The sequence below is a fragment of the Drosophila grimshawi genome, unplaced genomic scaffold, assembly GCF_018153295.1.
Source record: "Drosophila grimshawi isolate 15287-2541.00 unplaced genomic scaffold, ASM1815329v1 contig_1369, whole genome shotgun sequence".
Taxonomy (NCBI): domain Eukaryota; kingdom Metazoa; phylum Arthropoda; class Insecta; order Diptera; family Drosophilidae; genus Drosophila; species Drosophila grimshawi.
The window spans coordinates 2281839-2308243 of record NW_025062891.1 but is presented as its reverse complement, the minus strand read 5'-3'; the positions used below and the strand labels follow the sequence as shown (position 1 = coordinate 2308243).

At 34.9% G+C, this 26405-nt stretch overlaps 1 protein-coding gene across 1 annotated transcript; it reads right to left on the bottom strand.

The window, feature by feature from the left end:
* Window positions 1-276: 276 nt before the first annotated feature.
* Window positions 277-9864, bottom strand: LOC6561041 (putative mediator of RNA polymerase II transcription subunit 26). The gene is made up of 7 exons (XM_032734581.1): window positions 9684-9864; window positions 7362-7762; window positions 5712-6064; window positions 3727-3799; window positions 2653-3656; window positions 628-1393; window positions 277-529 (listed from the first exon to the last, which is right to left on the bottom strand). The coding sequence occupies exons 2-7, from the start codon at window positions 7582-7584 to the stop codon at window positions 363-365; spliced, it is 2586 nt and encodes an 861-aa protein (XP_032590472.1). The 5' UTR covers window positions 7585-7762; window positions 9684-9864; the 3' UTR covers window positions 277-362.
* Window positions 9865-26405: the final 16541 nt, after the last annotated feature.

Here is a 26405-nt window from a genome sequence, read left to right as displayed (position 1 = left end):
ATATCTTGTTGATAGGTTGTTGTATTTGTTTAAGTGAGTGCTCAACGCACTCATGATAGGGAGGGCTTTACATTGAAATCCATAAATTGAACACAGCGGCTGCTGGGTAATGTTGTTGTTGTTGTTATGTATGCGAGTGTGTGTGTGTGTGTGTGTTTCATACGAGTTACTTGCTGCAGTTGAAATGCAAATTAATACAAATGTTCTCTTGAAATCCAATTAAAATTTAATCAATTTGTAATTATATCCTTTTTATCATTGTTTTTCCTTTTTTTTTGTTTTTGTGTTTCTTTTTGTTTTTTTAATTTTGCTTTTAATTTGTAACGCATGCCAGTTGCAACTTACAGCACAAACCCGTAACCTCAGTAACCAGTCGCATCGAACAGGTCGGGCAGCACCAGTGGCGGACAGTTGTGCGGACTGCAGGTGACGCTGGGCAGCTCGTCAGGTGTCACAGCATCCGTGCAGATGCACTGCAAACAGTTACCGGTGTCCTGTGGCAGAACTTCGCCAATTTTATACAATTTACCTGCAATGGCAGACGAGACGAGGAATGCACAGTTAAAATGGAGGAGAGTTCACTATTGTCATCAGTGTTGTTGTTCTTGATGTGTTTTGGCAACTTACCCAGCACGTTGCACATACGCCCCGCTGCCAGAGGCGTTGTTGTTATAATCGTTGTCAACGTGAAGGGCGGCAAATTGTACTGATTGCTGCTGCTGTTATTGTTACTGCTGTTGTTGCCGCTGCTGCCGCTGCTGCTGGTGATGGGCATTGTTGTTGTTATTGATTTTACTGTGGTTGTTGCTGCTTCAGCTGGTATTGGTGTTGATGTGGCCGTTGGTTGCATTTTTGTTGGTTGTCTTACACCGGGGCTTACATCTGAAGTTTGGTTGTCATTTGCAATTAAATCCGTTTCTGTGCTGGCTCTCGGTAACTTCTGCTGCTGCTGTTGTTGTTGCTGCTGCTGCTGCTGCTGCTGATGTGGATGCACATCTACAGCAGTTAGTGTAATATCAATATTGACAACGCTGCCATTGAATTCGCTACTGTAATCATTGTAAGAGCTACGGAAGAATACAGCATCCGCATTGTCAGCTATGTTGTTGCCGTGTCTGTTGTCATTGTCTTTACTATTGCTGCTGCTGGTGGTACTGTTTCTGCCGCTGCCGCTGCTGCTGCTGCTGCTGCTGCTGCTTATGCTGCCAACATCATCGATTATTGTTGATGCTGATGTTTCCTGCTCAATTGTAGCTTCTGCTGCAGCTGCAGCTGCTGCTGCTGCCAAGTTATCGTCAAACATATTTGTACTGTCAATATTGAGTTCCGTCGATGTCAGCCAGCGATGAAATGCATCATCAGCTTCCTCAGTTTCCTTATCCTGTTGCACTCGCTGCAGTTACACAGTAGGCAAATGTGATTATTTTTACATACATAATAAATGCAATTTAATGGATGCAATCTCTGACCCCAATGTCTGCTAAATAGTGTTGAGGAACTTCTTTTTAATTTCGTTTGAAACATTAAACTCGAATAAATAATGAAACAGCTGTGCCATGAAAAATTCAATTGCACAAAGCTGCAACAAATGTCCACAAGACGAAGGATGCTTAAAAACTTAATTGGCCGCACTTTAGAAGCACTTGGGGCACGGCTGCATCAGCCAGCAGGCACTAAAATTTGCTGTGGCTTGTTGGGTTTTATGATACTCTTGGCAGTGGCCATTATATATTTTGTTATTAAATGTGCAACAAATTGAAAAAGACCACTCTAACTCCAAAAGGTGTAAGCGTCTAGCAGATGCCAAGCTGAGTTATATGTGCAATATATCTGTCAATTTCAACTTTGAAACGAATGTGAAGTAATGGGGCAATACAAATAAAAAGAAATATCAATTAAATGTGAGTTTCTGCATGCTTCTATTATATTAAATAAAATCTAGCAACATAACAATAATTGTTTCTTACATTTTGGCAATGACTTTTAGAATTGTGATTGATAACAGATTTTAAATTGCCGAGTTGCTAATATTTCTTTTATGCCGACTAATTTCAGTCGACACAATCAAACTAAAAAAATAAATAAAATTAAATGAAATATTAGAATATAATTATATGAATCAATAAATAATAATAATCATTTTAAATTAATGTTAAGAAGTACAAATTAAAAAATTAAATAAAATTATAAATAAAATGTAATACTGATGTTTTATATATTTAAATTATAGAAATGATATAAAAATGATATTAAATTAATTTAAAATTAAAATGAAATATTAATGGGTTTCAAATTAAAATTAAATCAATAAAAAGTTGTACAACATACGAATTAATTCAGTTTAAATAAAAAAAATTTTATATTTTTGATTTGATTTTCAAAACTTTAAGGCGAATTTTAAACACTCAAAATGTTATGGTAATTTCTAATGGTATTTAATTATTTCAACGTTTCTGCATGGATTTGGCAAAACCAATCAAACCAAAAGTAAAAAGAGTTAATATGAAAGGCCAAATGTATATTGTATTCTCGAAATAAGAAGTTGAAATTGTTATAAATGTTTAAAATAGAGCAGTCATGCTTCTGCAAGAGAGTATAGTCCGTTGTGTACATGTCTTTCTTGTCTGTATTTTATGTTATATGCTCACTTACATTTGTATTATCCATCACAAACGCCGTGGCAGCTTGTTGGCTGTGGGGCGTTGTCACCATTTCTATTGTTGCTGCTGTTGCTGTTGGGTTGGCAATGCTGTTGCTGTGACTGGTGCTGCTGCCCGTTGTTGTTGCGGTCATTGCAGGCCGTTTGGTTGGTGGCTCGGGCAAAATATCGCTGTCGGTTTCCGCCTCATCAAAGTTTTTAACAACGACCAAGTCTGTGCCAAGAGTTGCCTTTTGCTGTTTCTTCCGCTGTGTCTGCCGCAGTTGCTGTTTCTGCTGCTTTTTTTGCAGTTGCTGCTGTTGTTGCAGTCGTTGCTTTTCGTGCAGCAAATGCTGCTGATGATGCTGATGCTGATGATGTTCATGCTCCTCCGTTTTGTAGTCGTAATAAAGCAGAGCCGGCAAGTTTTCAGGAAAATTTAATATTTTACTGGAAGAATGTGGCTGATGGGCGTGTAAATGTTGCTGTTGCTGGTGTTGGTGTTGTTGGTGAGGCGTCGGCAATTGCTGCTGATAATGTGTTTCCTTTGCCGCTTGATTAACAGACATTGCGGCCACATTGAACTCCTGCTGCTGCTGGGGAGGTTTCTTATGTTGTTGCTGGGCCATTGCGGGCTTTTGCTGCTGTTCATGTTTCTGTTGCTTGATTATATTGTAGTTGCCGCTTTCGCTGCTGCTGCTGCTGCTGCTGGTGACGCCGCTGATACTGCTGCTGTGGTTGGCAGCACTGTCGCTCTTTTGTTTTTGTTGCATTATGTCTGGCTTTTTATAATCCGGCGCCTGCTTGCGGCTATGGTAAACTTCGTAGTCATTAAAATTCTTTTGATTCTTGTGATGCTTGTGTCGCTTGCCAGCTTTCCTCGTTGTTTTGTGCACTTTTGTTGATTTTCTCGTTGTGGTCTCATACCGATACGGATCCGAATAGTCGCCGCCAGTCGTCCCCATCGCCGTCGCCGCCGCCGTTGCAGTCGCCTCCCCTCTGTTTACATTCGCCTTATCTGCGCAGAAAGTGAAAAGTTTCATCTACATTGCGGGCCTTAAAGCACATAAAACTCAATTCAAACTAACCGCATTTCTCCCACCAGCAAAAGATTTCACCGTCCATACACAGGCAAACCTCACAGGCATCCAAACGCGGCACCTGCCACAAAGTACAAAAATAGGTTTAAAAAAACACAAAACACGGGTTAACTAAATTCTACAAAAACCAAAAACAAGCAGAATATCAAATACGAAAACATGGTGTATGTTTTGTCGCATTTGGTTGTTTTTTTTAATTCCCACACCAAAATATGAGTAGCTGCAACTAAAGCTGAAACTTTATGTAAATGTTTAAAATCCCTGTTAAAACCTCAAAACGAATTTACCAAAGATAGTAGCTTAGGAAATTTAGCATATTTAATTTTGAAATGGACACTAGAAACACAGCTAAATGTGGAGACCTTAACATTAAATGACACGTGGCTTTAATTAATTACATTCTAATTATATTAGATATGAGTAGCTGGAACTAAAGCTGAAGGTGTTTATAAATGGTTAGAATCCCTTTTAAAACCTTTAAGTGAATTGGCCAAAGACAAAGACAAAGACTAAATTAGGACACAAGAATCACAGTTATACTTGGAGATCTTAACGTTGAATGAGACGTGGCTATAGGTAATTACATTTTATTTATATCCCTTGATAAAGCTTATTACTATTCAAGGCTTTCTGCTGCAAACATTGTATACATCAAATCATTTACCAGGTTAAAACAAAAGTGCTTACAACCAGGCCAACTCCCGAAACGTAGCAGTATTCTCCATTGTATCAACTACCCAACCATTCTCAAAAGAGCAAATCTTTTTATATTTATCACCCAACACGTGCACACACTACTACTTACTTGTATGATTGAATTACATATTTGTCTATAAGTCGGAATTTGTCAAGGATATGCCTGATTATACAACCCCAACCACATTATTAAGCGATTCAGAAAAATGGCCAATGTTCGAATTGTTAGTGGCTTGGTTTATTATCCAAATAAGATGTTATTTGAAGCATCAACTTTCCTCCAAAGTGGAGTTATTTAAATTGATTATGTAATGCAATGTAAGCACTTTATTACAATAGATGAAAAGTTGCATGAATGTACACTCAAAAAAAAAGGAACCGACATTTATTAAAAAAAAAACATATTTTTGGCGCCAAGTGCAGCTCAGCTTATTATAAAGAAATTCAATTTCAAGGATATATTTTTCCAAAATCTATAAAAAAGATTTGTTGTACAACACTAAGTATTCTTACATTAGCTTTATTGTTCTTTTCTTGCATTTCAAGTAATTTAAAAAGGAATATAAAATTACAATTTTCCACAAATTATACAATCTCCGAGCAACAACACAATTTTATATAGAAATTTTTATTTATATCTGCTCTTTAATAAATCCTGAAAATACTTTTTCTTGCACATATATAAAAAATATTTTAAAATCCAATGTATTCTTAAGATTTCACATAAACAACTATTTTAGAAATGTTTTAAAGCTTTCAGCTATCACCGAAACAGCAAATTTCATTATTCATTCATTCATTTGTAGAAAGATAGTTTCTAAAAACAAGAGTTTTGCATTTCTTTATAGTAGAAAATATATCTAAAAAATTGAAAAACCCCTAATCTTAAGAAATGCCTTCTTCGTATGTTTAGAAATTTTAAAAGAAAAGAAACGAAAAAAATTGTCTAGTTTTGAACGCGATTTGCACTTTAGTGATTTCCAAAATTGTAGTTCCTTTTCTTCTGAGTGTACTTATATTCACAGCAATTATACAGCTATAATAAAATCTTTTCCAAGCCTATAGGTGTAAACGCAAACTATAAATGTGTAATTTAATGCGTCAGCTGAAAGGAGAAATCCGTGAAAAGCACCGCAACCGCAAATGAATATTCGCTCAGGAAATGCCGAAAAGTTGAGTTGAAAACACAGGTGTGCATAAGCCAGTTGTGTGTGAGTGAGTGAGAGTGTGTGTGCTAATATGTGTGTGTGTGCGTGTGTGTGTGTGCAACGGCTTACCTTCTGTCCGTGTGTGTACTTATGGCCATTTGTGAAACAAGCAGCTGCTCGACTATGCGGCTCCAAGTCATCCTCAGTCGGAGAGCTGGCAGCGGCTGCTGCCAACTGCGCTTCGCTGTCAGCATCCGAGTTGGAGTTGGTGTTAAAATTGAAGTTGGCTTCGCCGTTGGAGTTGATTACGACATTCGAATTGGAACTAATGCGGGATTCGATGTCCGCTCTTTGCTGGAGCTCAGCGTCGCTCAGCATTTGCTCGGAAAGCAGACGTGCATCGTATTTGGCCTGAGATTGGGCCTCGTCCAGGTCGTAGTTGAAGTCGTCCAGGTGCTCGTCTAAGTACTCAAAGGGCAGGGCTGTGAAAGTGTGGGGCGGTGCAGAGGGGGCGAAAAGGGAGCAAAAAGAGGAAAAAAGCAAATAGGCGAAATAAGACGCTGTTGATTTGGCTTATTTGTCTGGTGTTGTTGTTGTTGTTGTTTCGGTATCTTAAAGTTTGTTTAAAGCCCCGCTTGCTGTTCTAAAAGCATTTTGTGGGCTATTATTAGTACTAAGCTGCAATCAGCCGGCTGTTGCCACCTTTCAGCAAAGCCATAAACTGCTAACTGTTAACTCGGATTTTCTTCTTATGTTTTATTTTTGTTTCTGTATGCTGCTCACATATTTGATAAATTATCATAAAAAATAATGAAACGCATAACATTTGTGAGCACTTGGAAATAAATCAAAGCGCGCATAAGGCACAAATACACATGCACCGACAGAGATTTATGTTTATGTGTATGTGTTTTATGGCATTTGTCATTAAATCAAAAGGCTGTGCTCATAATGACATAAAATGGAACCGGCAAAGTAAATCAAAAATGGCATATATAAAACACAATTGGAGCGTGTTCTCATAAAATCCATCACAATTTGTTTGGCACAGATTTTCAATACAAGTCGCTTAGAAATCTTGGACTAGAAATAAACGATTTATTGGCACGGACTCAATGTTTTTTATTTGTCAACAGTTGATTAAAAATATGAAATATAATAATATTTGTTAATAAATATAAAATGTCGGTTAAATTTGTATTATCAGTGGAAATATAATTTGTACTATATATATATTCTTTAATGACTTTTTATTTATTTCTTTTAAAATAATAGGCACTTTTTAAAATTAAAAAAAAAAACTTCCCAATTTCTACATGAACTCTCTCTGAATACGAATCCAGATTATTTAAAAAATAAATATAAACACTTAATCTAGAAAAGTAAAAAGTTTCATTTAAGGGATTTGCTACACTTTCTTAAATTTGCCAGATCACTTTAGAAATTTATTGCCATTTTCTTCCTAAAATAAAGTTTCAGTACGAATTTAGACACAGGCCTTTAGACAATCATTAAAATCAATAATTTCATGCAATTTAAATCGCCCAGGAAGAATGGAATTATTCCTTGACATAATAAAATATTAATTTTATTGCAATTAATAATTTAATTAATTAATTATATATAATTATAATTAGCAGAATTAATTGAACTTCTTCTTTTTATATTTATATTTTGTCCAAGATTTCTAAACGTGTATGATTAAATGCTGACTGTAAAACACTTATATAAAATTTCTCTGGCTTGAAGCGAAGTGCTTGGAACCCTTTTGAGACTTACCCTCGGCCAGGTGCTGTTCAAGACGCAGTAATCCAAAAATGTTGCAGCTGTGGCAGAGCAGCAGCGAGAACCACAAGCAATTGATGCTTGTCATGCTGATGCTACTGCCACTGCCTGTGCCTCTGCCTCTGCCTCTGCCACTGTTAATAATCCCTGGCATGTTGTTCTCACTTCCGATTCCGTTGCCAGTGTCTTTACTTTTGCTTTTGCTTGTGGATTTCATGCACTTAATGCCACATTCTGCCGCACTGTGCTCACAAAATAGACACGCAACCTTCGCACAAAACCGTTTTTCGTTTCTCGCTTTTCGTCGTTTGTTTGCAGTTGGTTTTTCTATTTATTTATTTCGTTTTGTTGCCGTCTATTTTTGGACAAGTGTTGCAGTTGGTTGTGCTTGTTTGCTGCAAGTATGTCTTGTTATTTTTATCAAACCAACACGCGACACACTTTATAGACACACACGTACAAATATATAGAGCAATTGCATGCAAGCAGATAGCTGCCCGCTTAAGTAGGCAACACTATTTTTTAGTCTTGCTTACGCAACACCCGTTCACAATGAGCTATTTATTGCCATTAGCACTGGTTATGTTCAATTCATTTACTAAATTGGTAATCGCACAACTGTGATTCGACTGTGCTACGTGCCATGCACCAACAACTAACTACCCCCATCTAAACCAATCCAATCCAGCCAACAAGTGTTTCCTCACTTTCACGCTACGTGCTTTATGTAACTCAAGCAAAAGTTGGCCAACAGACGCGAGACGCGACTCTCAAAGGAGGCAACAATGTGGGGCAGCTGCGGCGTGTGTAAAGCAATTTCAAATCAAATAAACGCCATTAACTAATCAAACGATTTCGCTAATGGCTCATTTTTCAAGGGGCTCTCAAGTAAAAATAGAACAAAAATTAAAAAGCCAATTAAAATATGCAAAATAAAAAGCGAACAATGAATTTAGTAGGAACTACCCTCTATAGTAATAAACGACTTAATATAAAAGAACACATAGTCAGTGAACGGTTGCAAGATCTACCAAAAAAGCCCAAGAAGATTGTACAAGTTGGACATTAATAACAATAATCATAATAATAATAAACTTTGAACCAATGTCTTATAATTTGTGCACTCACAAATTTTAGAAATATACAAAAAAATATTTCTTTAAATTAGAAAGACTATAGTAAATATCATTTAGTGAATATCTTTTAAGTAAATATTAATTTAATTCTTTAATTTAAGAAAATCTACCCGCAAATTAATAAAAGAAAAAATATCAGTTTTTGATAATAAGTTAAGCTGCTCTTGACGATTTTCTAAATTGAAAGCAAATTATTTTCCGAGTGTAGTGAAGGAGTCTTAAAAAGCAAGAAATATAAGAAAGCGAGAGCAAAAAAGCTCAAAAAGGAAGGAAGGATATTGATAAGAATAATCATTATAATATCCGATAAACAAATTTTATTAATAATGATCTGATAATTTGTAATATACTCAAATTTCAAATGTTTAGTCCTGGTTTAAATTTATGTAATTTAAAAAGCCTTAGTATTATACTGATAATACGCCATTTATTCTAAGAGCAATATATTTGTTGCACAAAGTCATAAATTCTGCCAGTCTATTTTTTTTTTTTATATTTTTATAATGTGTTTTGATTTGAAGCCATATCATAGCCACATAAGCTTAACACACACATCAGTAATGCCCGACTCTACTCTATCGAGGAGGACAAACGATTGAAAGGATTGCCAGCGTAGAACAGGCGCTAATGCAGAGCTCAAATTCGCATAAAGTGTTTACCGGCAAACAATGCGAAGGTAAACTAACTGTCAGAGTGCTTAATTTATGGCATAAAAGGATCGAGGTGCGGCTGGGGGAAGCGAAGGGGGATGCGGATTGAGAGGCACATAGAACTAAGGCAAACAAAACACTTGAGCTAAACAATTCGCTTCGGGCGAATGCGGAAGTGAAAAGCCAAAAGCAGAAAAAGGCAAAAGAAAAAGAGAAAATAAAAATAAAAATAAAAGGAGCAGGAAATCAGAATGTGGAACGTGAAGTACACGGCAGCAGTCATGAGAGGCAAACGGAAATTCATTGCCAGACGTTTGAAGTGTGAGAAATTAGCGCAATGCACACACTCACACACACACACACACACACATACATGCAGACTTAATGTCTGGCCATCGGGGCGTATGCTCAATATTTGAGTGACATTTCATTTATAATAACTTTCGCTGCACATGTGTTCAGCCACTGATTAAATTCCAACTGCAATTTTAATTCACACACATGTAAATATATATATTTTTGCTAATTACACAATTTAATATGTTGCTTATCAAATGCAGGTCAGGCAAATAATGCACTCAGTATTCACGTCGTCTGTCCGTCTGACTGAGTGACTGACGAATTGTATGTTTGATAGACTGACACACGCGGCATCTGTGTGTTTATCTTGTTGCCGTAATTCAGGTTCAACGCTGCGTCGCCCACTGTGTTCGCCAGATGCTGTGCACTGCGTATTTAAGCAACAGTAAAAGCGACAGCATCCGACAACTCAATCTGTTATGCTCTTTCTCTCTCTCAAGCGAGCGCTCTCTCGCTCTCTCGGAATCTCGGAGTTTCGCTCTCTCTCTCTCTCTCTCTCGTTGTGGTCCTTTTTATGAATGAGTTTGTGTGCGCTAGACACAGCTCGGCTGAGCGCGACATTTTGAGCAGCGTTTTAACAGTGAGAGCGCTGTTAAGGCGCTGTTAACTAAAGTATGCTTGTGTGCGTGTGTGTGTGTGTGCTGTTCGCAAATTGCATTAAAATGAATCAGTTTTGTGCAAACATTTCTCAGCGTTGCCGCTTTGTGCAATTTACATTTTGGCAGCCATTGGACAAACTGCTCTTGTTGCTGTTGTTCCATCCATTAAACAGTTTCAGCTTTACGCACAAAAGCATGCAGGCTTTTATTTTCGTAAAGTGTAAATATGTAAATGGGCCGGCGCACAAAACTTGACTGAGGCTGACTGACAGGCGATGTGAAGCCTGAAACTGAGGATGATGCTGACGCTTGTTAGACATGACAATGCGTGTTTGTGTCAGGATAACTGTCAACTGTTGCCTCACTCGCTCTCTCTCTCTTTCTCTCTGACTCTCACACTCGCATGCCCCTCAATGTTTATTTTGAATCTTCTTGTTTCTCATACGCTTTCAACTGCTAATTTCTTTTATAAATTTCATGTGCTGCATATTTACATAAAACTCGCATAACAATCATTTTCATATTCATCAAGTGTCGCTGTCATACTTCACATTCCACACACACACACACACACACATGCATATATGTGTGTCAGGTTTAGAAATATGCATAAGCATTAATTCCGATCGACACGCAACAGTTGGCACATGTCGCATGTGTGATATACGATATACGTTTGCAACACATGATATTATGATATATGGCATAGATATCTCAGAAATGACAACGCCATCGATTTGTTTCCGGTCCCAAAGTCAGGCAAGCTAAGCGAAAATCAATATGGCCTGACATCTGAAAAATGTCAATTGCCTGCAATATTTTCACAATAACAACAACAACAGCAGCAGCAGCAACAATTTTCCTATGTGAAAATTATGAGCCATAACATCTTGATAGCATTGACATTTTTGTGTTTATTGTTGTTGTTGTTGGGCATATTTGATTGCCATCATAATTTAACTTAGGCCAAGCATTTGCTTACAAAATATCGAAATACAAATTTCCCAGAATTGCGGAATTACATTTCATGTGCATTTCCATATGACAATTAAATAAGCAATTAATCAGAATGAATAATAAGCAGCGTAACGAAACGACCATATCAAATGAATATCCTTTTCATAATAAATAAATAAATATAATAAGTATGACATGGACCCCGGCTAAACAATTATATGTACATCCTCTTATCTTCAATTAGGTTTGCAATTTTATTACCTATAATCAGAAAAAGAAATTAATAAAAACGCACCAAAATGAAAATCGCCCTGAAAACCAGAAAGGAGACTTTTAGAAATAATTTATAAATATACGAAAAAACAAATTTCTAAATTTAGATAGTCATTTCTTTATTTTACAACATTTTTTCAATTATTTAAAAAAAAAAAACACAAAAGCCCAAATTTTAAATAAAATTCACTCTAAAATGCTTATATATGTAAAATCTTTAAATTTAAATATTGATTGCAATTATAAGTATAATAAGAAATAGAATACAATAGAAGAAAATAAGTATAATAAGAAATAATTTTTTAATGCTCATTCTTGTCAGAAATATAATTTCCTAATAATAATGCAAGCTATCCTTGAGTTTCAAAGTTTTTTTTTGGCTGAGTGTAAACTACAGTATATAAAAAAATATAATTTTAAAAATGTTTATATATTAATGAAACATTTAAAAAATCTAGCTGCAAAGTAAATTATTAAATGTGCATATTTTTATTTTTTAAACGTTATGTTTCTTATCTAAGTCATTAGTGTTAATAATTAATAATTATATATATAAATATATTATCTAATTATCAGTTTCTCTCTCTTAAAACATTATTTTGTCACAGACATCAAATGGGCTTTTCCTAAACTCAGAAAACAAAATCACACTGAGACTTTGAACTCCTAAACATTTATATTTCTCTGTAAATATAGCTGATAGATACCACAAAGTGTACTTAAAAAATATTTAAATTTATATATCCATCATATTAGGCTAAACTGCGCTGATTTTTGCCATTTCGCCCTCAAAGTTGCGACTCGAAAGGAACTTGGCAAATTTGTTGGATATGCAAAAAGGCCTTTGCCGTTGTGGCTCGAAAATGAAATCACTTGAGTAATTGTTTTAAGGCCAACCCCTTTGACACTACATTCCCCCCACTATGTATATAAATCCATTCATGGAAGTGCACAGGCTGGGTCAAATTTAATAAAAGTGTCAAACGCTTTTGTTTGATTTTATTAGGCATAATACTCGGTATTTATGATTATATTTTGCTCAAATCCTTGAAATCCTTTTTGCCGTCAAGAAAAACGCACAAAGTTATGCCATAAATATTAAAATAAATTGTTCTAAATTTTTAAGTACCCCGAAAGATTTATAAATTAGCCAAGTCGGCTCAGCGGGCAGCCGGCCATAAAAATGATTCATTTCATTGGACATGTGTTTCCTTTCAGTCAAAGCCAAGACAAGTGCGGTGGGGTTAGGGGTGAGGTCAGAGCAAGGCTGTGTCTTAAGCTTATGCAAATTAAATAACAATTATAAATTCTAAAGGACTGCTTTCTGTGAGATCCTTTTGGGGGCGAGGTCAGCAAGTAGAACAAAGCTCAGGGCCTGTAAATGGAGATGACCGTATGTAAATATTTAAAATGGTAAAATACTGACACCACCCCCACCCCCAACCCCAGCCTTCCGAAGAAATTGTCGTTATGTAAACTGCCGAGCAAATTTTGCTGCAAACTGCTACAGAGACTTGTCAATGGCATTGTGAGTACTAAGACCGGATTTGAATGCGGCATCAAAAATTGTTATTGCCAGCTGCATTTATTTGTTGTGTCTATGTGTGTTTTAGGCCAGTTTACTTTCGGACAGCTTACCGATTCAGGTGCTTTTAATTTAATTACCATGTCATAGGCGAAACATTCGTTTAACAGACATGCCACAAAAGCAAAACGTGAATAAGCCACAAATATCAAATTGTTTGTAATTCGGAATTTTGGACAGGAATGCAATTTCAACCAACAATAAAATTTGGCCAGTTTCATGTTATTTGCCGTTTATTGCATTTTATTGTTTTTAAAGTTATTTAGATTCCAATATTGATTGAAGCTTTAAATAATAAAATAAATGGGTTCACTTTTTGCATGAAAAATTGTGTGTCGCGATAAAAGCGCATAAATGGAGTGTTGGAATTGCTCAAAGTTTTTGTCCAGTTGCCAAGAAAAGTTGACAAACTTTATCACACACACACAGACACAATAAAACACACACACACACACATACGTGCATATAGAGAAAGTTCTACGAAACGAACTACGAAATGAAACCTAGTTGTATCATAAAAATGAACTCGCAAAACTTTTCATTCTCCACAAAAGGCATTTTTATCGCACATTGTTCTTGTTCTGTTTCGAAAGTTGTCTGCTCCTGGCTAAAATGACCCACAATGAGGCCGCTTGAAAGCAAACTGTGCAATATTAAAAACGTAAACTTGAAATCAAATCATTTGCGCATTTCAATTACAAAGAAAAACTCTAATTGCAATCCCAACTTGGAAGAAGCAGAAACAAAAGAGAAAAAAACGTATTTAAAGAACCAGCAATTAAGAATCGTGTCGAAGAATTACAAAAACAAAAAAGGTATTCGGGCAAAAGAAGCGTTGGATGAGGATGGTATAGAAGATTACTAAAAGCAATTTGAAAACAACAGCAGCAGCAGCAGCTACGAAAGATAAAATGCTAAAGTTACCCAGCTTCAAGTTGCAAGTTGCAAGTTGCCAGTTGTCGGTTGCCATAACAATTCTGCCACAGCGTTCAGCAAAGTGGCCGACTTGAAGGCCACTTCATTGGCAACGGCATCAACGTCATATCAGTCAAACCAGCTCCGGGCCAGCAATTCCAACGTATCTGTCAGAGAGCTGCTTATGAACTACTTACAGCCAAAATGAATAAATACATTTATTTACTCAATTTATTTAATGTGAACTAAAAATAAGAAAAAATAAATTTTAATTTTAGCTTACAATTTAATGATGTTGTTATGTTATCATTAATCAATGCGAATAAAATACAGAGTTTATGAGAACGTTTCTCCATCTTATTTTGAGGCTTACTTAATATAATATTTATCAAAAATCAAAATTAAAATAAAATTCAAAAGTTAGTTGAATAATGTGTTACAAAATGAATAGTTGCTTTTCTGATATTAGTTAAAAAATTTAAATTATATATTATTAAATTCAAAATATTGTATACCCTTGTTAGAAATATATTTCTAATATTAGGAAAAAATTCCACAAAATAGAAAAAACTCTTTACAATTTTAAGAAATTTCTTAGAAATATTTTCTTATATGTGGAAGATTCTGTTAATTTAAATTAGTCTGAGCCTTAAGAAAAGGGTGGAGAGTAGAGCCGACTCTCTCTCTTTCACTCTCTCTTCTTGTTTAATGTTGTTTAAGGAACTTATGGAACAGCCTACGCTGTTTTTGCTCAGCGCAAGACAATGCGCCACTTGGCGTTCTTTTAAGAACTTGATTGAAGTGCATGATAAGCGCACCTGCGGCTGCAAAAGTCTTATGATACGCTAGAATGTAGTATATATGTAGAAGAAGCGGCATGCCACTTGGCTATGGCATTTGAAAGTCCTCGAAGAGAGTATCCAATTTGGCTTAGCTGTCGCTTAGGCTTAAACTCTTAGTACTTGGCTTATGAATTATGCATTGAGCGCAATAAAAATGTCGTCAGCATAATAATAATTAGGATTAAAAAAAAACACGCACACACTCAAAATGACCAAATGACCTGCAGCAAGTCCTTTTGCACGTAGTGAAAGGGTCCATAAACAAATAAGCAAACATTTTGCAAGTTCCCCACCTGAACGCAATTAACTTGGATAAACAAAAGGGTTTGAGTTTTCATTCGACTGTTTTGTTTACTTTGCATTAACGGAATTTCCATTAAAATTAACCAAAATGCGCAATGTTAGGGACCACTTTCCTCCTTCCTCCCACAAATATTGACAGCTGTACAACAAATACTCGTTACTTGACTAAACAAATGTCCGACTCGCTTTTTTTTTTGCTTTTTTTTATTGGTAGACATAAAAGAAACATATATATAAAATGCTGTATCAAAAAAAAAAACAAACAAAAACAAGTTAGAATGCTGCAATCAAGTGAACTCGACTACAAAATACTCTTAACTCTGCTGTTAAATAAATTGTATTCTAATTAAATTTGTTCAGCTATCATTAGTATCATTAATATGTCAATTATATATCAATTAGAAGTCGCTGCCTTCAATATGTACACTTTTATTGTTATCAGAAATCGATGTTTATCGAAACGGTGGCCGTTATCGATAAAATGAAATAAACTCGAGGACGTCTATTGTAAATCTCGACTCTTTATGGGGTCGGAGATGCTTCCTTTAGCCTGCTACATACTTTTATACAGGGCCTAATTCGAAAGTCATAAATTTAGAATATTTTTACTATTTTAATTAAGAATATATTTAATTTATAGGGTTCAGATATATTCAAATACCTTCTGTATATGTATATCTCCTGCACAGACTTATGTATCTTATGGCGGTAGGGTATAAAAATAGTATGTAGCAGACCTACATATATAGTATATATCGAATATATCCCTTTCTGTATGCTACAGTCTTTTTGTACCTGTTTATTACTCGTTTTATGAACGCAGGGTATTAAAAGAGGCAGCTATTCAGCACAGTCAAAGCTCTCTTGTGTTTTATGGCGCATAAATCAGAGTTAATGTGACAGCTACAATTGCAATTGAATTGCCACACAAGTTATAGACCAGTATATGACTTGCATGAGACCAAAGATGGGCTCTCGCATAAGAGCTGCCCTCATTTTATTAACAAAGCTGATAAGTCTTGGCCCAAAGGTTCTTTCACCACTTTGCAGCCGCTTTGTGCGGGGATTTAATTAATGAATAGCTACAAGCGTGTGTGGAATTGTTCAAATTTTAATTAAGTCGAAACTGGCATTTAATCAACAATACAACAATTCAACAATTAAAAATTATGTGCTATCAATTAAAATACAATAAATTCGACGACATTACGCATACGCCATATGAAACAATAGCCGCCAGCGCTTGTTTGTATATGTGAGTGTGTGTGTGTGTGTGTGTGTGTGTGTTTGGCTCACTTGTTGTTTGAGCGCTGAGCAAAACATGACACAAATTCAATTTATGTACTTATTAATGCATGTCGAGCAACAATAATGAATCTCGCTGGGAGCAGTGCTTGGAGGTATACATAACAACTCGCTGAGTCAATTAATCGCACTGCAAATAGTAAAAGCTTCTTCCCCCTCAACTCTCCGCATCCTTTTTTTTCTGTCTCCCTCTCTTTCTCGCTCGGGCTCTGTCTGATTGGTAGTTTGTTTAAACTTTTAACAATGCGGTAATTGGGAATCGCAACTTGGAATTGCAACAGCAGCAGCAGCAGAGAAAACAGTTGCAATTGTGACATTGGCCATATGCAAACAGCTTTAATAAAATAAAAACCAACGTCACCCAAATAAAATGCAGCAGCAGAAATCACAAAAGCAATCACTGTGCGAAATTGTGTCAACAGCAGTTTTCCGCAGCCATGAAAAATACTTTACACGTGCCATGATATATGCAATTTGTGTCGTACACAAACGCTACCACTGCACACTGGGCCAGTTCGACATTTCTTATTTAAAAATTGTAGTTACGGAATTAAATAAATAAACAAACGTTTGGAGCAAGCTCACAAATTAAATATTTTTAAATAATATTATATCATTTTTTGTTTAACAAATAAATAAAATACACAAAAGTGCGTGTCAATCGGAATAATCGGTAGGAAAGGCTATTGTATTATTATTTATTATTATTGGATTACACCACGACCTACTCGATCTATTGAGGGCTTCTAGGTCTCTGCAACTCATAACATGCATCCTTAGAATGCTGCATCTTCTTTTAGTTAAGAGGACTCACTCTGCTAGGATGTGTATCGAGGATTCTTCTTCGTTTTCGCTACTATAAATATAATCGCGTCAGTGGACCAGTGAATATCCTTAGCCTGTTCTTCCCATGGTTATTACTTGCTTAAATCATTTAAGATTAAAGCCACACAGACGACATCTGGCCTGTCGGAATCCTATTGCCTCTTCCCAGCTCTGTTGTCGCCTCTGTCTGTCCTCGTTTCTAAGTTCCATTCGTATTGTATGCCTTCCTATGCCACAATGCGGTTCTGGTCCTGTTAGGGGCCTCTCTGTCCACATGTTCGCTTGCTCGCCAGCCACTTCGTTCCTCAAGGCAATTGCATAAAATAAATGTTTTTTGTTTACCAAAATATAATAGGCAAACTTTCTGATTATAAGTGTTCTGTTTTTTGAATTTTGAATTTTTTGAAATCAGTCGATTATACCATACTGCTCCCATAGAAAAAATTCGATAATTGAGTTCTTAAATCATTCTTTACCAAGATAGCCGGATAAAATTCTCTTGTGCCGTTTATTATATTCGCACATTTATACAAAAAATCATCAAAAACAATCTAATTAAAGATGAGTTTCTACCCATTTGTGAACTTCCAGCTTAAAAATATCAAGAGAAGTCGCAAATAGTCGCAAAAAATATTATTTCTTCAAAATAAAACACACTTTGGACTTCAATTTCCACTCAAACGCGAACTGACAGTTTGGTTAGATTTTCTAAATTTTAGTTCATAACAAAACAATGTGTGTTTGCTACAAAAGTCAGCTTACCAAACATCCAACTTTGAAGGTGTACTACAATTTCAGGATTGCAATGTTAATGATCAATTACACTCTTATATATTCATTTTGTATGTATGCTCTTTCAAAATATTTAATTAGAATTATGATTTATATAAAAAATTCATTATATTTATGCCACAAAAATGGCTATCTGGCCCAGTGTACGCTGTTGGGTAAATATATCCATTTCTCTTTGTTGCTTTTTCAGTTCGTATTTAAGTATCGCTACTGCGTTATAATGATGTGGTGGCCATTGCAACTGTGGCAACTGTGGCTCTTAACCATTTGCCTGCAATAACTTTGGCGGCACAGATAAAACGCCAAAGGAATGTCCTTTGCGAGAGTGCTTGAAAACGGATATCGTGGCCCATTGAGACTTTCTAATAATGTGTGCCCAATGCTCATAGATCTGTGGTAACCATATTTACTTATAACAAATGTTTATTTAAGCTACAAAATTATTATTTAACTCTTACCAATTGTAGATGTATATGTACTAAGTAAACCAATATAATGCACAACAATTAATCCAATTAAGTCGGATGCTTGAATTTACTATTCACACTTAATTTAATAATAAAGAGATATAGAGAAATTCACAGATCAATTAAAATAAACTATTTGACTGACATAAATAACGTTGACATATACTAACGATTTCATATTATTCTTTACTTTTTCGATGAAGATTAAAGCTATTTCACCCAAACCAACTCATTTTACCTACAATTGTTTGTAGAAGGCCTCTAACTGCTCCTTCTGTTTCATAAGTTTAACATAATCCATTAAGTTTCGTTTAAATAAAAGAAATTTCCGTACTTAAAAATTTTAGTTTTTCACTTAACATTAACTTCATAAAACACGTCACAGCAGCGACTGATGTTTACATTGTAAATTACCGCTTTATACTAATTAATTTAATGAATGTAATTACAAAAAAAAATAAAAATAAACAAAACAGAAGCAAATAAGAAACCAATTTTTTCATAAATATTAATTACATTACCTGCACAACGATTTGAAAAAAATATAAATAAAAAAGTAAACTTTTCGCCAGTGCAAAATTTCGGAAGCAAATTAAATTATTTTCCATGTAATATATTGATTTAATTAAATTTTATAAATAGAAATATATACATAAAGCTCTATATTATATAATGTATCTGTTTTAAATATTGGATTAATTTTAATACAACATCAAATATTGGTGGCATTTTATTTTTCCTGCAGTTAACAGACAGTCAAGAGTCAGGCTTATACAAAATCTGGATTGTATTCTGTGTTGATTTTCATTTAAAATCTTTGTCCTTATTCCTTTTGTCGTTCATGTGCTCTATGCGGGACACGCTGTCTGACAAACAATATAAAAAACTTTTCACTCGACCATTCAGTTAAATAATTGCTTTGCAGCTTAGTAGAATTTACGGCAACAACCAGCAGCAGCATGTGAGTTGAGTGAATGCAAACTGTAAATAATAAATGTTTTAAATATTGTGTAACATCCAATAAATATGGCGGTTATGGTCGATGGAAAAATGACTGTTGATTAAAATGCCAAATCCGCACACATACAAAATATCTGTGAATAAATAACAGTTAATTAAAAAAGCAAAATCTGCACCATGGCAAATTAATAAAAACTAAAAAAAAAGAGTAATTGCAAATTTCAACTAGCCTTAGCTAACTTTATGAATTTTGAACGAAAATTTCCACTTATGTGAAAGGCTTTGTTTGAAATCTCTATATTTAGAAACATGGATAGTAAATTAATACATTTTAGTGGTTAAAAGACACGTCCGTAGCTATGTACAGAAACCTATGAAGAGACCAATTGCAGCAAAATACATGATAAGAATCAAAATAGAAAATACAGTAAAATTATTATTTATAAGTGTTAGCCTTGATCACATGCTGTATATAATAACTGAATACTGTTAGCTAGGGTAGTTTATTAAGTAATAAACTTAGTTTGCATTGAAGCAATCACTCGAAATGCATAGAGAAAAGAGGTATTTTATTATATAATCAATAATAATAAACTAAATATATATACTCGTATATGTACATAATTCGTGAACAGTCATTAGCGAATTTTGTTGATGTGATAAAAATTTAATACTTTTAAAAATAATATTTTTATTATGCTGTAAATTGATTGTGCTGTTGAAAAATATTTGTCGATGGGGAATGAAACAGTTTGAGCTCAATGTCCCTAAAAGCTTTATGCATACATACACTCAGAAAAAAATCGTCTTAAAATAAATAAAGTTGGATTAAAATAAAAATGGCCTTTACAACTAATTACCAAATATACAAAAAAAGTTCTTAAAATTAAAAAGACTTCTTTTTCATTTTTCAACAATATCATAACAATTTCTTAATAATAGAAAATATTTCTAAAAGTCAAAAATGCAAATGTGTTTTGTTTTAAATAAATTATTTGAATTTATAAACTGTGTAAAATGCTATTGGTAAAATCATCAAAAATAAAACTAATGTTTAATTTATAATAAAATATAGGTACAAAAATAAAATATTTAATTATGACAAATTCAGCAAAATGTACTCCAAATAAATGAACAAACAACTTTTAGAAATATACTTTTTGAATAAAAAGTTGAGTTACGCTTGCTGCTAAAAATATGATGATTTTCTAAAATTCATTGCGATTATTTTTTTCTGAGAGCTTACGTACGACATATTTTTTTATTTCCTATTTTTGCTTTTAGGGAAGTGTGGCCAGCTTTTGGAGCGTTATATTTCAATTCATTCTTGTTAGCAAAGTTGGTCGTAAATTTCGCTGACAAAAAACTAAAGTTGAGGCACGTTTCAAAGCCATTCCCTTAAGCTCTGCCGCACTTGTAAGCGTAATTGATTGATTGATAGTTGGATGAGCTTAAATTGACCAAGCAACTGCTCAAAGCCCAAAAAAAAAAAATTAAAGTAGAGAAGTGAAGTGAAAAGAAACTACAATCAGCAAGAACATTAAATCCAACTTTTACTGCCAAATGCTGTACAATTTAGCACATTTTATCTTTAATTAAGAGAGAGGCATAGATAATCCCTCCCTGCCGCTACCCCCCTCAGTTGTCAGCAGCTTTAATGATGCGATAAGGCTGGCCTTAAACTGACATGCGGCTTGTGACTTTAACCGCAAAGAACTTTAATACTATGACCCCAAAAATAGATGAAACACCAGAAGGCAAAATACCCCAAAAATCTTTTCACTTTCACGCTTAAAATTTGCAAGCATTGCAAATAAATTGAATTACGAGCTCACAAAATAAAAGCTAGCGCCAAAGGGCCCCAAACTGAAACGACAAATATGCAAATGGACACTTGGCAATCGACCGCCAAAGCATATGGCTCCGAGGAGGAGAAGGACTCCCTCCACAACTGCAAGGCAAGAACTCTAAACTTGGGCCAAAGCGACCATTCTTGGGCCAAAAGCGAAATCCCATTAAAATTCAATTGCCTGTAAATGAACTGAGGTTCTGAGTAACGGAGCCAAACTTCTTGGGCCTGGGATGAGGACTGAAAAACGGAGCATACGATTGCTGTTTGTCACTTAATTAAGGTTAATGTGAGCACAGTTGCCCACTAACTGAGTGACTGACTAACTGGCTGACTGACTGGCTGACGGAATGACCAACTGAGTAACTGACTGACTAAATAACTAAGTGACTGGCAGCAAGGATTAACTTTGGATTTGTAAACAAGTTTCATGCGCAATTTAATTTCCAATGAAAATATCCTGTCAGCCAGCTGTGGGCAACATTTATTGCATTTGACTACGGCTTTTAAGCTCCAGCCCCCAAGGGGGGCGCCCAGGGGTGTGGAGACTAACAAATATAATGGGCGACTGTCTTGCGACAAAACGTGCGACACAACACAAACAGATTTGCCCACTTCACGCTTAGTGCGCCTCATGTGAGCCACAAATGTCAGACAAAATGACACAAAATCAATTTTAGAGTTTTTTTTTTTCGGTCTAACACAACTTAACGGCCTGTAAAATTATTTTAAAGTTAGCAACAGCAAATTTAATTACAGTCGCAACTCAAACAAACGGCTCTAACTAAGCCGACTTTCGTCACACGCACACATCCTCTCAACCACAAACTCACACACACACACACACACACACACACACAAAGAAAGATACTTGAATTCAGAAATGTCAAGCAAAAGTTTTGCCAGCCGCTGAATGTATGCGCATATCTAATGTTCATTTGTTGCATGTCACTTCAGTGTTCGGCATCCTATGTGCCACAATTTGAGTTTACTTGCCTGTCAAAGCACAAACCCATATCATATTTCCACTCAAAAATAAGAGAAAAGTAGCCAAAAGTTGCTGTTATCTATTAGCTTAACCACAGAAGAATTTGCCACATCAAATATGTTGGTAATTTATTTAACTAAACTCTTAACTTGTTTTTTTTTTAAGAAAACAAATATTACTGCAGGACCAATTCAAACATTTATTGGCTGTACATAAATTATAGTTAACATATTAATATTACTATACTATTATATTACTATTAAAAATAATTGAAACAACAAGGCGACACTTGTCATTTTTGCAATCTAAAGCGAACTTTACCAAATTCATATTCCCTAGTTCAAGTGGGATTGGAATTAAAGACCCTAACTCAGTTTTCTTTATAATGCTCTGAAAACTAGAATGTTTTTTAAAAACGTAATATAAAAACCGACATTGAGAAACCAGAAAATAGTTTCTAAATATAATTTAAAAATATCGAAAAATAAGTTCATAAAAATAAAAAGCCTTTTTCTATTTTTAAGAAAGATTTTCAATAACAACCGAATGGACCCCTTAACGGGGGGACCCAGGAAAAGAGAAGGGTGATACGAAACAGAAGGAACACGAATTAATTGAAGTCTACTTCGATAAGAATACATACCTTAACTATAGTTATTATCTGTATAGCTATAATTAGTATTCCACTGAAGATGTCGCAGAAATTGTTTTGTACAGATTTAGCTCTGTTATATAAAGAATTGTCTGAAGAAGGTGGCAGATAAGAACACATTATAAAAGGTCCAAAACCATAAATTCTTAATTCAGCAGATACAAACTCTATACCAAAATCTAAATAAATAAAATGCGAACTTCTTTATACATATAGAATTTAATAGGTTTCAGAAATGCCACCGACTTGTCAAAGAAATTTCTAAGTATTTAGGTATAAAATACTAAGAATTATTGTGATATCAGAGACTACAAGAAGTTGATTTAAACTAACTGCTGAAGAGGAAAGTGCAATCGGGGAGCGATTTTCAATACAGTAGTATTTTTAGCATATCAATAGGTAAACTGAATACATTCGCTAAGAGTTTTGCTTACAGCACAAGGCAGACAATATAAGCAAAGTGAAACGGAGACGCGTGCCGTTGTTGCTGCTGTTGAATCCCCCAATTGAACTTAAGTTCCAGCTGGAGTTCCCCAAATGCGCATAAAGGTCGTCGACAATGTTTTGCCCCATATTCTTATTGGAAATACTTGGCCAAAGTATTTCGCATTATAAGCGCCTTCAATGCTTATCAGCTACTTGAGCTGAAGTTGTGTCAAACTTTGAGATTTTCTACGCCCAGATAAGTGGCGACGGACCGGGATGAGGTGCAGAGACGAGGCAATGAACTATGTAATGATTTCAATGTTTTGGCCAACTCGCTTTATGGCTCGCACACTTTCTGTTTTCGCAAATTGCTGTGTGCTTGGGCCGAAAGGCCAACAGATTCAATACAGCAGAGAGCAAAAAGATAAAAAAAAAAAAACAAATTGGAGAAGAAAATAAAATAAAAGTTGGACCAACTTAAAAAGGCAGTTTTATTTTTTAATGCTGTTGCTTAAAACTTTTCTCATTAGTCACTATTTTTAGCGGCTGTTTAATTGTTACACACTCACACACACACACACACAACAGCAAAACTTCCTGAGTAGTTAAAGTTGATTTCAATTTTTTCATTTTGTTTCATTTTATTTTATATTTTGTTATATTTGTGTACTTTTGAGCGCAAGTCAAACAAATGCGGCTTTCGTTGCGCAAGATTTGTGTAAACAAATTAAACGTGCTACCAACCTCCCCCAGGTAAAAAAAAGAACAACAAAAAAACTAATGAGCATCGGGTGGCAGCACAGGTCTAATGAGGCCCAAATAAATAACGCTGCAATAACAAGGTAGGCCAAAAAATTCAAATTTTCTTTTAGCCTCTTTTCACTAAGTATATTGGCCATTCGCCCGCCCTAAGGCTGACTGCAATAAACATGTAGCAAGAATGTGCAACGTCTGCGGGGCTGTAATCTAGTAATTACACACACAGTGAACAAAACACGTCAGCAATGTCTTCAACTGCCGACTGGAGATGACAGCGAATCCTCTTTTTTTATCGTGACAAAAATACTCACGGCTCGAAAATTAAGATAGAATACGATATGCAAACAAAATGTAGAATATCGATGTAAATAATAGTAATAGTAATAGTAGTAGTAGTTGAATAAAATCAACTTTGTTAGGCATAAATTAAAAAAAAATATAGTTACCCATTTCAGAGACAGCAAATATTTAATAATTAGGCAAATTAATTTAACTATAATACAATCTGGCCACGCCAACATTTATCGCCCATATAAGACATAAGTAAGAATTTTGTAGTCAAGCCCGACAAAGAACCCATCTTTATATCCACTGAAATGTAAGCATGCGTAGAAGTACTCTCATATCTTGTGGAAGGACATAGCTATGTCGATCCTGATCTAGAATATATACATTTAATGGGGGTCGGAGATGCTTTCTACTTATGCACAATACCATCGTGCCTTTTTTGCCGATTTTAAATGGTTTCAGGGTTTATAAATTATTATTACAAAAATCCCCTTTCTTTAACAAGATATCCAAAGTAAACAAAACAGAGCGTGTTATTACGCAAATCATATTTATTCAAAATATTAGCAAAATTTGCCACTTTATTATACAGTTCCTATACTTTTTGCTTACCAATATTCCAGATATATTGATATATCAAATTTTCCAATTACATTTTGAAAGTCACAAAAACTACTTTACCACACCAGGAGACACACTTTGAGCTACAATTTCCAATAATTGCAATTTGTCACGAATTGGCGGAAAGTAAGAGTTTCCAATCCAAAATGGTTAAACCATTTCAATTTTTGTATATAGCAAAACAAAACAAGTAAAATTTAACAATTACAAATCAATGTATTGTTTAGTATTTATATTGTACAAATATTTGCTATTACTTTCCATGATTAACATGTAGTTTTTAATTGAATGGTATATTTCTTACACATTTTGCTACACAAATCAGGATTTATAATACTAATTACTTAAAATTACGATTTGATTTATAGGCATCGAATTAAAATTTAAAGTGCCAAGTTGATAAAAAAATTACTTAACGTAATAGTAATACCATCTAGCAGCAAAGAGGAGCAATAGAGTAATAAAAATATGCAATTTCAATAATACAAACAATAATATTGTTCCTGCTGATGCGGAATGGTACAATTAAGGACTGCTTAAGGTATTTAATTTTTTCAACACAGTTGATTAAAATTACGATTCATACCAAAAAAAATACGAACGAAAGTGGAAGTATGAAACTCACCTTTAAAAAGTCCCAATATACAATTTTTTCGACTACCTAAAATTTGTATTTTAATTGTTTGGAATGATTTCTTCGCTAAAACTTTCATTTTAATTGTTTGTAATGTTTTGTTTGAATTTAGAATTAATTTAGAAGTAAATTAGAACACAAAGGTTAAAGAACCTTATAGAAAACCAATATATTGTTTCGTTCTGCTTCAAATAGTGCCAAATAATGTGTCGTGATTTCTGCAAATAAATGCGACACGAGTCCATCTCTAATAGCAAGCGGGAAACCGGGGGCACGCTCCTCGGCTCCGCGCTTCTAGGCCACAGCACTTTGACTCCCAGCCACCTTGCATAGCTCTCAACAAGTTTAAACACTGCAATTTCATCTATTTTGCAAGTGTTTCCATGGCTCAGAATGTAGCAAACAGTTACTCAGTCAGTCAGTCAGTCAGTCAAGTTTTGGGAGTTTGCCAGTCCGTGAAACAGGCAGCAGCAGCGACTTTTAATTAAGTGCATGCCTGGCGTCGCTTGCAGATATGAACTCCTCTGGCAGCTCCGTTTCAATTTACACGAGGTTATTTTGAGTTTGTCGAATATTTAAATGCATATTTGCATATGTAATATAAGATTTGCCGTCGTCTGCTCGTCTGCAATTGCAGCATTAATTTGGCCAAATGGAATGCTGTCAGATAACAATTTGCACACGTGCAACAAATGAAATTGGAATTGAAATACCTGTCAGGGCATTGTCTTGAATTACACCACAATTATAATTGAAATGCTGGCAAGCTCTTAATGAGCGTATAATGAATTAATAATGGCAATATGATGCCAGCCAAGTTGAAACTATTAATTGAAAAATACATTTTAATCA